Source organism: Metarhizium brunneum, chromosome 5, assembly GCF_013426205.1.
Source record: "Metarhizium brunneum chromosome 5, complete sequence".
Lineage (NCBI taxonomy): Eukaryota > Fungi > Ascomycota > Sordariomycetes > Hypocreales > Clavicipitaceae > Metarhizium > Metarhizium brunneum.
In genome coordinates, this window is record NC_089426.1 from 2,243,924 (window position 1) to 2,255,709 (window position 11,786).

At 51.6% G+C, this 11,786-nt stretch overlaps 3 protein-coding genes across 3 annotated transcripts; all 3 read left to right on the forward strand.

Annotated features, from left to right (window-relative positions):
* Positions 1 to 324: 324 nt before the first annotated feature.
* ZIP9 (Zinc transporter ZIP9) lies at positions 325 to 1,511 on the forward strand (the record flags this gene model as incomplete). The annotated part of the gene is made up of 3 exons (XM_066131314.1): positions 325 to 357; positions 428 to 444; positions 503 to 1,511. The coding sequence occupies 3 exons, from the start codon at positions 325 to 327 to the stop codon at positions 1,509 to 1,511; spliced, it is 1,059 nt and encodes a 352-aa protein (XP_065987468.1).
* Positions 1,512 to 6,268: 4,757 nt separating this feature from the next.
* On the forward strand, positions 6,269 to 8,572 carry Fbxw7 (F-box/WD repeat-containing protein 7; the record flags this gene model as incomplete). The annotated part of the gene is made up of 5 exons (XM_014686860.1): positions 6,269 to 6,739; positions 6,833 to 7,440; positions 7,498 to 7,860; positions 7,919 to 8,267; positions 8,327 to 8,572. The coding sequence occupies 5 exons, from the start codon at positions 6,269 to 6,271 to the stop codon at positions 8,570 to 8,572; spliced, it is 2,037 nt and encodes a 678-aa protein (XP_014542346.1).
* A 1,072-nt stretch (positions 8,573 to 9,644) lies between these two features.
* Positions 9,645 to 11,147, forward strand: PDA1 (Pyruvate dehydrogenase E1 component subunit alpha; the record flags this gene model as incomplete). Its single annotated transcript, XM_014686859.2, has 4 exons — positions 9,645 to 9,746; positions 9,878 to 10,011; positions 10,090 to 10,544; positions 10,642 to 11,147. 4 exons carry the CDS (start codon positions 9,645 to 9,647, stop codon positions 11,145 to 11,147), a joined length of 1,197 nt encoding a protein of 398 aa, XP_014542345.2.
* Between the last annotated feature and the right edge of the window lie 639 nt (positions 11,148 to 11,786).

Sequence of the window (11,786 nt, forward strand, 5' to 3'; positions counted from 1 at the left end):
ATCGAGACACGGGGCCACGGAGGGGCTGTCGGCCAAGCCTAGAAATGTGACCAGGGTGTCGCAACGACCACGAATCCAATAATTCTGCCATCCAGGTACAGAAACCTAATCCGCCTTTTCTCCCACGCCCAGGCATCTCAAATCTTTGTCTCCTCCGTCGAACGCTGGTCTCTGGCATCCATCTTCCTCACGCGAGTACTTCTACGATCGCCAACAATTGATTGTGTCACGATGCGCTGGTAAACACGTTTCAATTTCCACCTTGACAACCCGCAAGCACTACTGTCGACCGCGGCGTTTGCGACGCATGTACCAGCCAGCACCATGGCCGGCATACTGCTACTTCTCGGCCTTTGCGTAAGTGAAACCATCTCTCTGCAGCAAGTAGTTTGAATGAACAGCTAGCTTACCAAAAATTTGACTACAGGTGGTAATGGCCGTTGCGTAAGACTGCAAAGCGAAGTCCACCCCAGAAGCAAGACAAAAGCTAATGGCACTGCAGGTCATTCCTTGCTGGAGCGCTCCCACTCTCCATGACATTGTCACAATCACAACTACGATTAATATCTAGCATTGGTGTTGGAGTATTGGTAGGGACGTCACTTATAGTCATTATACCCGAGGGAATCGAAGCGGCTGCGTCATCCCCCATCACGTCATCACATGCGCACAAGGTACGAAGCCTGTCGCGACGAAGTCCGTGGAAATTTGGACTCGAAGAAAGAGAAATTATCGAACAACTCGCTGCAGTCACAACAAGGCACCAGGTGAACAGGGATGATGGCGCAAGGTTGCACTCAGAACCGATGCGCATCATCGTTTCTCAAAGTACACCGACCCCCGACCAGAAACGAGATGACCAACCCTCCAAACCGGCGCCGACCGATGAGAGCCATGATTCGCCGAAGAAGGAGGGCGAGAAACACAAAGAGGAAGAGCATGTGGAAATCCCGGCTTTTGAGGTCGGCTTTTCCATGATTCTCGGCTTCATTCTCATGTTCCTCATCGACCGGCTGCCAAAACATGCGTCTGATAGTCTACAGTCGGGCCCGCAACCGCAGCATTTTAGTTTGGATAACTTGGGTGGCAACGGCATTGAAACCACGTCGGTAGATGAAGAGCAAGGCTTCCTGGGTTCGCTGGCCCCAACACCGAAACACACCAGGACCTTGGCTACGACAATTGGTTTAGTTATCCATGCTGCTGCGGACGGCATCGCCATGGGTGCCTCATCAGCAAGCTCCAATGCGAAGCTTGGATTCATAATTTTTATTGCCATTATGATTCACAAGGCTCCTGCAGCCTTTGGCTTGACCTCGGTCCTTTTGAGGCAAGGATTGTCGAAACGGGCAGCTCGCGGCCACCTGGCCGTCTTCAGTCTAGCAGCGCCGGTCGGAGCCTTGTCAACGTGGCTCATGATCAAGTTGCTTGGTGGTGATCACCTTGACGGTGATGCGGGCATGTGGTGGACGGGAATGTTGTTGCTCTTCTCGGGCGGTACCTTCTTGTAAGTTTGATGGCTCAATTTGGTCTTCAGTGCCTCTGTGTCTCGCTAACGGTCTTTTTTTTCTCTTCCCCCTCAGATACGTAGCAATGCACGCCATGCAAGAAGACGGTTCATCTCATAATCATGAGAGCCACTCCACTACAAATGGATACTCGGACGGCACACCGAGTGTTCAGCGAAAACCAAAGGGGCCCGAGATCCGTGATACCTTGGCCACAGTTGCGGGCATGTTATTGCCACTTCTTACGCAGTTTGGACACCATCACTGAAATTGCATTTGTGACAATTCATTGAAGATCAAAAAAAGGGGGGGAGGGGTTGGAAGTGGAGAAGGAACTGGATGTTCGAATTGCTCAATTGACATTCGAAAGCCATGTAAGGGCATTTAGGCTTACAGAATACGACCATAAGGCTACTAAGTGGGACTGTAAAATAGACCATAGCGCTGCGATTTCGATAGGTTGTGATATATTATGAGTTTCGATTGCAGAATGCGAGCCAAGGCTGGACCGAGGAACAACCACAACTGCCTAGGTGCCCTAGGCAGCTAAGAAACTTAAGGGGGCAGTTTTCACGGTGTGCTCGAGTGCAGAACGCCACCTTGGACGTGAACTCGGGCCATGGTTTCAAGACCGGTCCATGCGTTCTAGGTCTGCTATGACGCGATACTAAACGTAGAGGTTGTACATAGCTTCTACAGCCTTCGGCGTTTATGCTGGCGTTTATGATCACGTATCTCGTAGATTGGTTGGTAGGCTATCAATGTCTAGCCAGAACAGGCATGAAGCATGAGGACGGATGAACGGGCAGAGCAAATGAACTAGTACTGCAGCCTCAGTTGGGGGCCGTTTGCAGGGGCACCCGGATCCAGTGGTTTGCATAAAGCCATGCCCAACACGTCTCGATGGGTCGTTCCTGTCTGTTGTTCATCGTTAGTTGTCAGCCTATTAAGAGGGCGAGTTGATGGAGGGGAAGAGAAGGAAGCTGGGAGGACCCTGAGACGAATGGGAACAAGTCTAATACTCCGACTCGGAAAAAATACAATAAACCACCGGTTTGAATACCAGGGGTGCCGTGTCGCAACCTTGTAGTAGTATGTCTCTGTGATCAATGCGGGGACATAAGACACTGAAGCAGAGGATACATGTCGGTGCGGGGGTAAAGAGTCGGGCCAATATCCGACAGGCAGGCAATCCGATGTGTAACCAGCCGTCGGAATGTATTATACATACTCCGTAGTCGCGTTTAGGATATTGCGGGTAAAAAACCCGTGACGTACATTTCTGCCCGCGCTCAACGTCTAAAATATCGGGTCGATGTCCAGTCTTGGAAAGCCTTGCTAGACATAGAAACAAGATACTAGTTATTATTAGATGCGCAAAACAAGGGATAAATTTCCTGGCCAATAACCAACAGTCGACATGAGTTCCCATCAAGACACATTGCGCCCCGTGGTTGCGCCCCTTGGTTTGTCAGGTGGGCATTCCCGAAACCGCTAGGAACCACCAACAATAAGATCCGCCGTTGATTCCGATTCCGTAACTGGGACTGTTACAGATGGCGGCGAGGCTGCGCACCAAAATGAGGCTGCTGCGGACGGTTGTGACAGTTGGTGATGTAGTCGTTGCGATGCATAAGACATTAGGGTTTGTACAACCAATGGCCGACGAGTTAACGAGTAGAGAAAGGCCTCTTCTAGCCAATCCGCCCATTCCATAATCCCGAGAGTGGTGTACATAGTAATGTGTGTAATGCCGCATATGGTGACGATTTACCTACCTTACTGCACGCCTCGAAGCAAGGTCCACTGGTGATACCCGTGTGCTATGGTGCCTGAGCATGTTGGATCATGTATGTGGCCAGTTTCTGCTGCACCTGATGGACAGTCTTTCTCACGGTTGTTTGACCCGAGTCCAAAACAGCTAGCAGGCGAGACATGCATGTCTTTGTTGGCCGTATTACTGACCGAATAGAGAAGGTTCTGCGGAGTGCGTACAGTAGTTACTATGACCGGTTCAGGCATGTGCCGCTGATCAATCGATACAACCAGCTCTGTAGGAGGCTGGCCAAATCAGGATCCATTTCAAACCTGTGGAGAAAGCATTCGAACCCAATTTCCATCGTCGAATTTGTCGTTTCTGAAAGGCGGGGTCTAGGGGCTCATGGACCAGACTCAACGGGGGCTGTCTGGAGAGTATGGTACCTTGGTGCATGTTAGTTGTAGTAGAGCAGTCAGGTCTGTATTCCAATTACGAAGTTCGTCGGCCCAACTCTTGAGGCCTCACGCGCCACTAACTTCTTTGTCGTTGTGTTGGGGTTGCTCTTGATTGTGATGGGTTGGCCATTAGCATCCACAGGCCATTGTCAGGCAGCACATATGGACATCTTTCGATGCGTTGAGGCCTAGCTGGTTCGCATTGAAGTTTGGGAAGGAGCTTGGGCACGCGATGAGGCAAATGCCAGTTGCTCCTTCCCCCGCATTCGAATTTGATACCTTCGATGGGCGTCCCATGGCAAATTGCCGGCTTAAGCTCTAGACCAAGCTACGACTCATTTGTGATCAAGGACTCGACATCAACAATACGCTGTGGCTAGATTAAGCAACATCTGGATTCATGGCCGAGTGGTTCCATGTCTATCCTAGCGGCTTCACCAGGGAACACCGCCTTTCACCAACGAGAACCCTTGTCTGTCAACCTTGCTGCTTCATGCCGCCTCTCTTACTCGCGCCGCTTCAGACCCTGCTTAGCATCCCATCCTGCTTACCCGTGGCCACATCAACGATTTTTGAGGCTGTCTTGCCATCTCTTTTCGTGCCCGGGTAGTTTTCAAGGTTCCTGCTTATTCCCCCAATCCGCTTGGACTAAAATAGTAGCAGTCAAGACTCAAGACATTCGCCATAGCCGTGCTCGCTGCCGAGTTACAACCTAACGTTAGCACAACTAAATCTCGATGTGGTGGCGGCTTCACTAATACTGCCGGATCGTCGTGGCATTCATGAATGGCCTGATTTTGCGGATAGTGTTGCCCCTGGCACAAGCATCTCTTGCAACAACCCCGTTATCCGAGTTCGTGTAGGCCTCGATATTGGACCTGAGCAGTGAGCACCACCTAGACGCCTCAACCTCATTTTCCACACTCCGTACAACACCATGGCCACGTCCTGCATCCAGTTGCCAGCAGTCCCCAACTCGGTGACTCCATGGTTATAAATGCTCATCCACTCATAAAAGCTGGCAGTACCCTTTGCCGGGAAAAGACTCGAAACCGCGTCCTGGCCATTACTCATGCAGTCCTTAGTGCTGCTGCAGGTTCCCACCGCTGACCAGACCGCCTTGCTTGCACTCCAAAGCACCCGATGCTCATAAATCCCTTTTGAAGTCGGAGCCCAAGTCCAGAACCCTGGAGGCGAGTTCTGGACAATTTCCAACCCCCATTACAACTGTGGCTGGTTGTCGACACCTTGTGGTTGACGAGTTGGCCCTCTACAACTGGGCAAGGCCCCTCCCAGTCGCTCTCGCTATTCCAACGTTCGAATACGGCATCCACAGCCAAGGCCATTAATTAAGGACTTGCGCTGGTCAAATGCCCATGCCCAGAAGCCGCGGCTGCACCGAAAATCGACCATCCCTTGGGTGCAAATCTCGCCAATCTACTCCGTGTTCGGCCCACTTGATCCCGCCTCCCTAGAAGTCACCACTAATTATTGTATTGTCCGGTGCAGTAGGACGGAGTAGTCCTACCCAACTGCTACTCTATCCCTCCATACCAAGGTCCGGTCAGTTAGTCCCAAGCCCTTTCCGTGGCCTGTGTTTCCCAAGGGCTGGTGCTGCTCTGTTGGCTACAAAGTGAGCACAAGCACAAGGGACTAGGCATTTAATATGCGTCTGCTTACTTCCTTTGTAGCCTCCTTGAAGGAAGGGATTCGCCTCCGCGATACTCGACCCTGGCTATTACTTGCTGCAGCTCGTCCAAGTGAGTCGAGTGTGTTGCCCTTGTTCAGTTCCTACCACCGAAGCGTGCATGATGTTCCACCTCCATCCTCTTGATTGCTGAACTTCGGGCCCTTGTGCTTTTCCTTTTCCTTTTCCTTCGTTTGTCCCCTTGCCTTTGCTGCTTCTGCTGTCTTTGTTGAGCCTGCGGCACTCTTGATGTCCTTCAGAGCCGCCCCGGCGCTTCTGCTTGGGCCCTCCCATGCCATTTTCAGCAACGCAGCGCGCGCATCAAATAAAGATCGAGGTAGTTATTTACGCCCAAAGTGTATTTATTCTGTACTATTCTGCTTATGGGCCGTATCTTAGCGCGCCCTGCCACACCCCTCTCAAAGCTTGTGCCAACGCCGGCTGCGTCCCATGCTAATGACCGGCCCACTGGTGCTGCAGGCCAGGCCACTCGTGCACATGCATCCACCCTCGACTTCAAAGGCATGCCATCAGGCCCTTTCTTTCACCACATCGCCACACCTCCGGGCCCGAGTTCAGCGCATCCCACTACCTCCTTTCCTCGTTGCAATCATCCCGAACTCTGCGAATGTGTATTTGCATGCGTCGTGAGCTGACATGACCTATCCCAGGCATAGCTAGGCCCGTCCTTTGGCTCTATAACCCCCCTCGTCGGCCCTTTGTATGACCTTCCATTCGGCCCCGTTGCAAGACGCTGGACCATCGTCCGTCGGCTTACATCTGCGCCTTCGCTCACGATTCTCCTATAGCTGGCGAAAAATAGTACACGATTCACGACGCACGAACAGGGGCTGCCAACATGGATGGCTATAACCGACCGATGGGCTTCTCCGAGAGGAGGGGAAGCATCTTGACCGAGGAGTTGGCGCTCAATACCGGGAATACCACCATGAGCAACCCCAGGATAGAAAAACTGCCTCAGCAGCACGCTCGACAGATCAGAGGACCTCCGACTCCGAGCATACCCACGCCGGCGACCGACTATGACCAACAGCTAACGGGTTCACCACCACCGCCTCCCACGCCCGCAGCGTCCCCCGGTCCTGCGCAATGCCAACCGGACTGGAGCGATGCTGCAGATGACGAGGACTTCTTTCTCGCCAAGGTTCGCCAGCACTTTAAGAACTGCTCAGGTCCGCAGCGAACGAGGGTGTTGGCTGATCTGCTCAACCTATGCACCAGTCAACAGTTGAGTTTTGTCCATCAGTTCGTTAGTCCGCTTCTCAAGAAGGACCCCTTCACCAGCCTACCAGATGAGTTATGTTTGAGGGTAAGACATGACAAGACACTCCATCTTCACCGTCTACCTGCGCTTGATGTGGGATAATGCAAGTTTGCCGTGTGATTGACCAAGTTGACACAGATCTTGTCCTTTATTGACGATCCGAAAGTCTTGGCTCGGGCTTCACAAGTATCAAAAAGATGGCGAGACCTCCTCAGTGACGACATGACATGGAAAAATCTTTGCGTCAAGCATGACTACGGCCGTCGGTTGTCGGAAATCAATACCCCGTCACCCGTCTTGCCGATGAGGTCGGTTGCTCATACTCTTACGAATGCCGACTACGACATGGTGACCAGCAGCAGTTTCCCCGGTTCATATCCGCTTTCCGGCCATGGCTCTGGTTCTAGAAGTTACGACGGCACCACCAAAGTGCGACCCAAACTGCGATCGTACAAGTCTCACTTTAAACAGCGATATCTAGTTGAGGCTGCGTGGAGATCTGGCGGCACCAGTGTTCACAGAAACATCACTCAAGAAGGCGGCGTCGTTACGAGCTTGCATTTGACTCCAAAATATATCATTGTGGCTCTGGATAATGCTAGGATCCATGTATTTGATACTAATGGAGACTCCCAGCGCACACTGCAAGGACATGTCATGGGCGTCTGGGCCATGGTGCCATGGGAGGATACCATGGTCAGTGGTGGTTGCGATCGTGATGTTCGCGTCTGGGACCTGAAAACCGGGTATGCTCACTCTCTGGCCAGAAGGATCTAAACAAGCTAACATGTGCCTGTGTATAGTGCTTGCCTCCATATACTGCGGGGCCATACGTCCACAGTCCGATGCCTCAAGATGGCTGATGCGAACACTGCAATATCTGGTTCTCGAGATACGACTCTTCGAATCTGGGATATAAGGACAGGATTGTGCCGAAATGTATTAGTTGGACATCAGTCTAGCGTGCGCTGCTTGGAAATCAAAGGCGATATCGTTGTATCAGGCAGTTATGATACCTTCGCAAGAGTGTGGAGCATCTCAGAAGGGCGATGTCTCCAGACCTTGCAGGGCCACTTCAGTCAGATTTATGCCATTGCTTTTGATGGCAAAAGGGTGGTAACAGGCAGTTTGGATACCAACGTCAGAGTTTGGGATCCAACTACTGGGTGTGTATTCACATAACCAACGGTCCCTATTTACTTCCAACTAATGACGTCCTTTTAGTGAATGTCTTGCCATCTTGCAAGGCCACACATCGCTGGTTGGGCAGTTGCAAATGCGTGGGGACACTCTTGTCACTGGAGGATCTGATGGATCCGTTCGAGTCTGGTCACTTGAGAGAATGTGTCCCATCCACCGCCTTGCGGCCCATGACAACAGCGTGACCAGTTTACAGTTCGACGACACCAGAGTTGTCAGTGGTGGAAGCGATGGCCGTGTGAAGATATGGGATCTTAAAACTGGACATCTTGTCCGAGAGCTCATTGCTCAGGGAGAAGCTGTCTGGAGGGTTGCATTCGAAGACGAGAAATGCGTCGCCCTGGCTTTGAGGCAGGGTCGCACTGTGATGGAGGTAAGCAACGTTTTCCAGTTTTGTAGAGTCAGTTGTGGACAGGTCTAACGATAATGTAGGTTTGGTCATTTTCACCACCTGAGGAACAGCTCTATGACCGGCCGCTCTCTCTTCAGCAGCGCCTACTCGAGGACCCCAACAGGCCTCTGAGCGCCATGGCACTCGATTATAAGGCTGGAGACCCAACTGTAGCGGGTCCAAGCCGGGAGAACCAAGATGTTGACATGCAAGACGCTGGCGCCGCTGCAGGCCCATCTACCGCACCGTTACAAGGCCGAAATAAAACGTTTTTTCATGACGACTAGTGAGTGGCATTTCCTGCCAGAGGAAGTCTGGTGTCTTGATGACACCATGTCAGCAATTTTAGCCGCCTGATTCATGCATGATATAAGACCGGAACCGAGGTCACACGAAACTTGTTCTATCCCTTTTAACAATTCTGCATGAGTTCTTAACCTTAGCATTTGGCGTCTGGGGCCGCCGGGCTTTTGACTTGTTCATATATGGACAGCCTCCAGATTATAGAAGGTGGGCGAGGCTTTGTGGGAAGCATGTTACAATAGGCGTTGTCACAGCATTTGAAACGTGTGTCACTTTTTTATTTACTATGGGCGGCTTTTGGGAAATATCATACTATACAATACTACGCATGAGGACACTGGAGAAATATTGGGTTCTAGGGTCAAGCTGATCATGAATGGAGTAAGAATGAGGACTCAAGGGGGCGGGCCGGGGATGGCCCATGCCAAGGCTATTATTACGGGTTGATGGGAGCATGTTAGCCATAATACCATGATACGAAACTGTTTTAAGATATAGCTAGCAAGCTACAGTCAGAACAGGGTCTTGATAAAGACGTTTTAAGAAAACTAGTAGTCATGAGGATTGAACATGTCCTTTTTCGAGGCTGATTGTCTGCCATGGCTGGGTCTGCTGAGGGTTTGCTGGGTCCATGTCAGGTCAAGTGGTCGGGCTGATGCCATTCGACTAGACGTTTCCACGTTTCCATTACCTTACCCATTTGGTCCCTTATCTCCCAGGCTTGTAGCAGCTCTGCTCTGTGAAGTGGCACAGGAACGGGCTGCCACTTCCAAACCCCTGTACAGTACCTGCAAGGTCTGCAACAAAATGGCGCGGTGGTCCCGATGTCGCATCACGTGCGGAAGAGTCTAGCACTGTTTTGGACTAGCGTGATCCAACAGAGAGCTCTCAACGCTCAACGCCGTGAAATTTCGGAGAGCTCCTTGTCGGCGGGCGGCGCAGATTGACAGCATTTCATCCTTCAAGACCACCATCCTCTCACCTTTCCCATTGAACAGAGGCCATCACCATATCGATAGCGTCATGTTTTCCAGAGCTCTCAGAGTCCAAAGGGCCATGCCTATGCGCATCAGGGCAGCCCAGGCACCCTTTGCCCTGGTCTCGCGATCTGTTACCACTGACGCTGCCTCTGCGTCTCTTCACAACTCTGTCCCTCAGGTAAGACGCTGTACACCTGCCACGGGTGTATTCTCCAACACCATTGCCGCAGAATATGCCTAGAAGAATGCCACGCAACGAAGTTCCCTCAAATTTGGCAATTGGTTCACTGACGAGTTTTTCCGACGTAGTCCGAGGACGAGCCTTTCCAGGTCGCCCTCAGTGATGAGAGCTTCGAGACCTACGAGCTGGACCCCCCTTCTTACACCATCGAGGTAACCAAGAAGGAGCTGAAACAGATGTACTCCGACATGGTCACCATCAGGTACGATTGCAGACACCCCTGATTGAAAAATCGGGGGTTGCCTTTGGGAGGTTATGCAATTTGCTGATAATCCCGCAGGCAGATGGAAATGGCAGCCGACCGCCTGTACAAGGAGAAGAAGATCCGTGGTTTCTGCCACTTGTCTACTGGACAGGAGGCAGTTGCCGTTGGTATCGAACACGCCATCACCAAGCTCGACGACGTCATCACCGCCTACCGATGCCACGGTTTCGCCCTGATGCGCGGTGGTACTGTACGATCCATCATCGGTGAACTGCTCGGACGACGTGAAGGTATTGCCTACGGAAAGGGTGGTTCTATGCACATGTTCTCCAAGGGATTCTACGGCGGCAACGGTATTGTTGGTGCCCAGGTTCCTGTTGGTGCTGGTCTAGCCTTTGCCCACAAGTACAATGACAGCAAGACCGCCAGTATTATCCTGTACGGTGATGGTGCCAGTAACCAGGGCCAAGTGTTTGAGGCTTTCAATATGGCTAAGCTCTGGAACTTGCCTGCCCTCTTTGGTTGCGAGAGTGAGTTTTTTTTTTCCTCTTCCCCCCCTTGCTTTTCTCCCTCGCAGACGTGAGGTGAGACCTGCCATAGGACCGTCTTAGCTAACTCCAACATTAGACAACAAGTACGGTATGGGCACTTCTGCTGCTCGATCATCCGCTTTGACCGACTACTACAAGCGTGGACAGTACATCCCTGGTCTCAAGGTTAACGGCATGGACGTCTTGGCTGTCAAGGCTGCTGTTACGTATGGCAAGGAGTGGACTGCCGCCGATAAGGGCCCTATGGTTCTCGAGTATGTCACCTACCGATATGGAGGTCATTCCATGTCCGACCCCGGCACTACCTACCGTACCCGCGAGGAGATTCAGCGCATGCGATCCACCAACGATCCCATTGCCGGACTGAAGCAGAAGATTTTGGACTGGGAGGTCACTACCGAGGATGAGCTGAAGAAGATTGACAAGGAGGCCCGCAGCCATGTCAATGAGGAGGTTGCTATTGCCGAGGCTATGGCTGTTCCCGAGCCCAAGCCTTCAATCTTGTTCGAGGACATCTACGCCAAGGGAACCGAGCCTCAGTACATCCGCGGTCGTACTCCTGACGAGAACTACTACTTCTAAGCGCCCTGTATAGGATTCTTTTCTGTCTTGGCAGGGGACCTATGAGAAATTGACCTATGTGCGGAGTAGTGGCGATTATAAACAAAAACAACCTATCTATAATGACTCCTTGGAATTTTCGCCTTTTGTACTATAACCCTTCAGATAGAGGGCCGGAAAGCTCGAAAACAAGCCTTGTGTTCTCTGTTGTTTCAATTGAATAGTTAGCAGGGTGGAATCGATCCAAATTTGGATATATGACTTGTGATGGATGCTATGAGAAACCTTGTGTTTGCAAATTAAACAGATAGGAGGAGTTATTCCTGGCAATGGGCATAGTCGTGGATGTATGGATGTACCAGTCGTAAACGGGTCTCGTGTTAGGCAACTAAGCGGGCACTTCATTCTCAGGCCATATCGATGTTTGCATGGTTCCAATTTTTGGTGGGGCTCAGGCAGCGCGAAGCTCCAAGCACTCACACGTGATTCTACCTCGCGACGTGCCTTAGCTCCTGGTCGCGAAGCCAATTAACGCGCTTCTGCCTGGCAGCGGCGCGTCATGGTAATAATTGGCTTTAGCAATGGCACCATCTGCCGCAGCACCACGATCACTCATTTAATTCCACATCCATACTCGACGATTTATTTCACGGTGGCTAC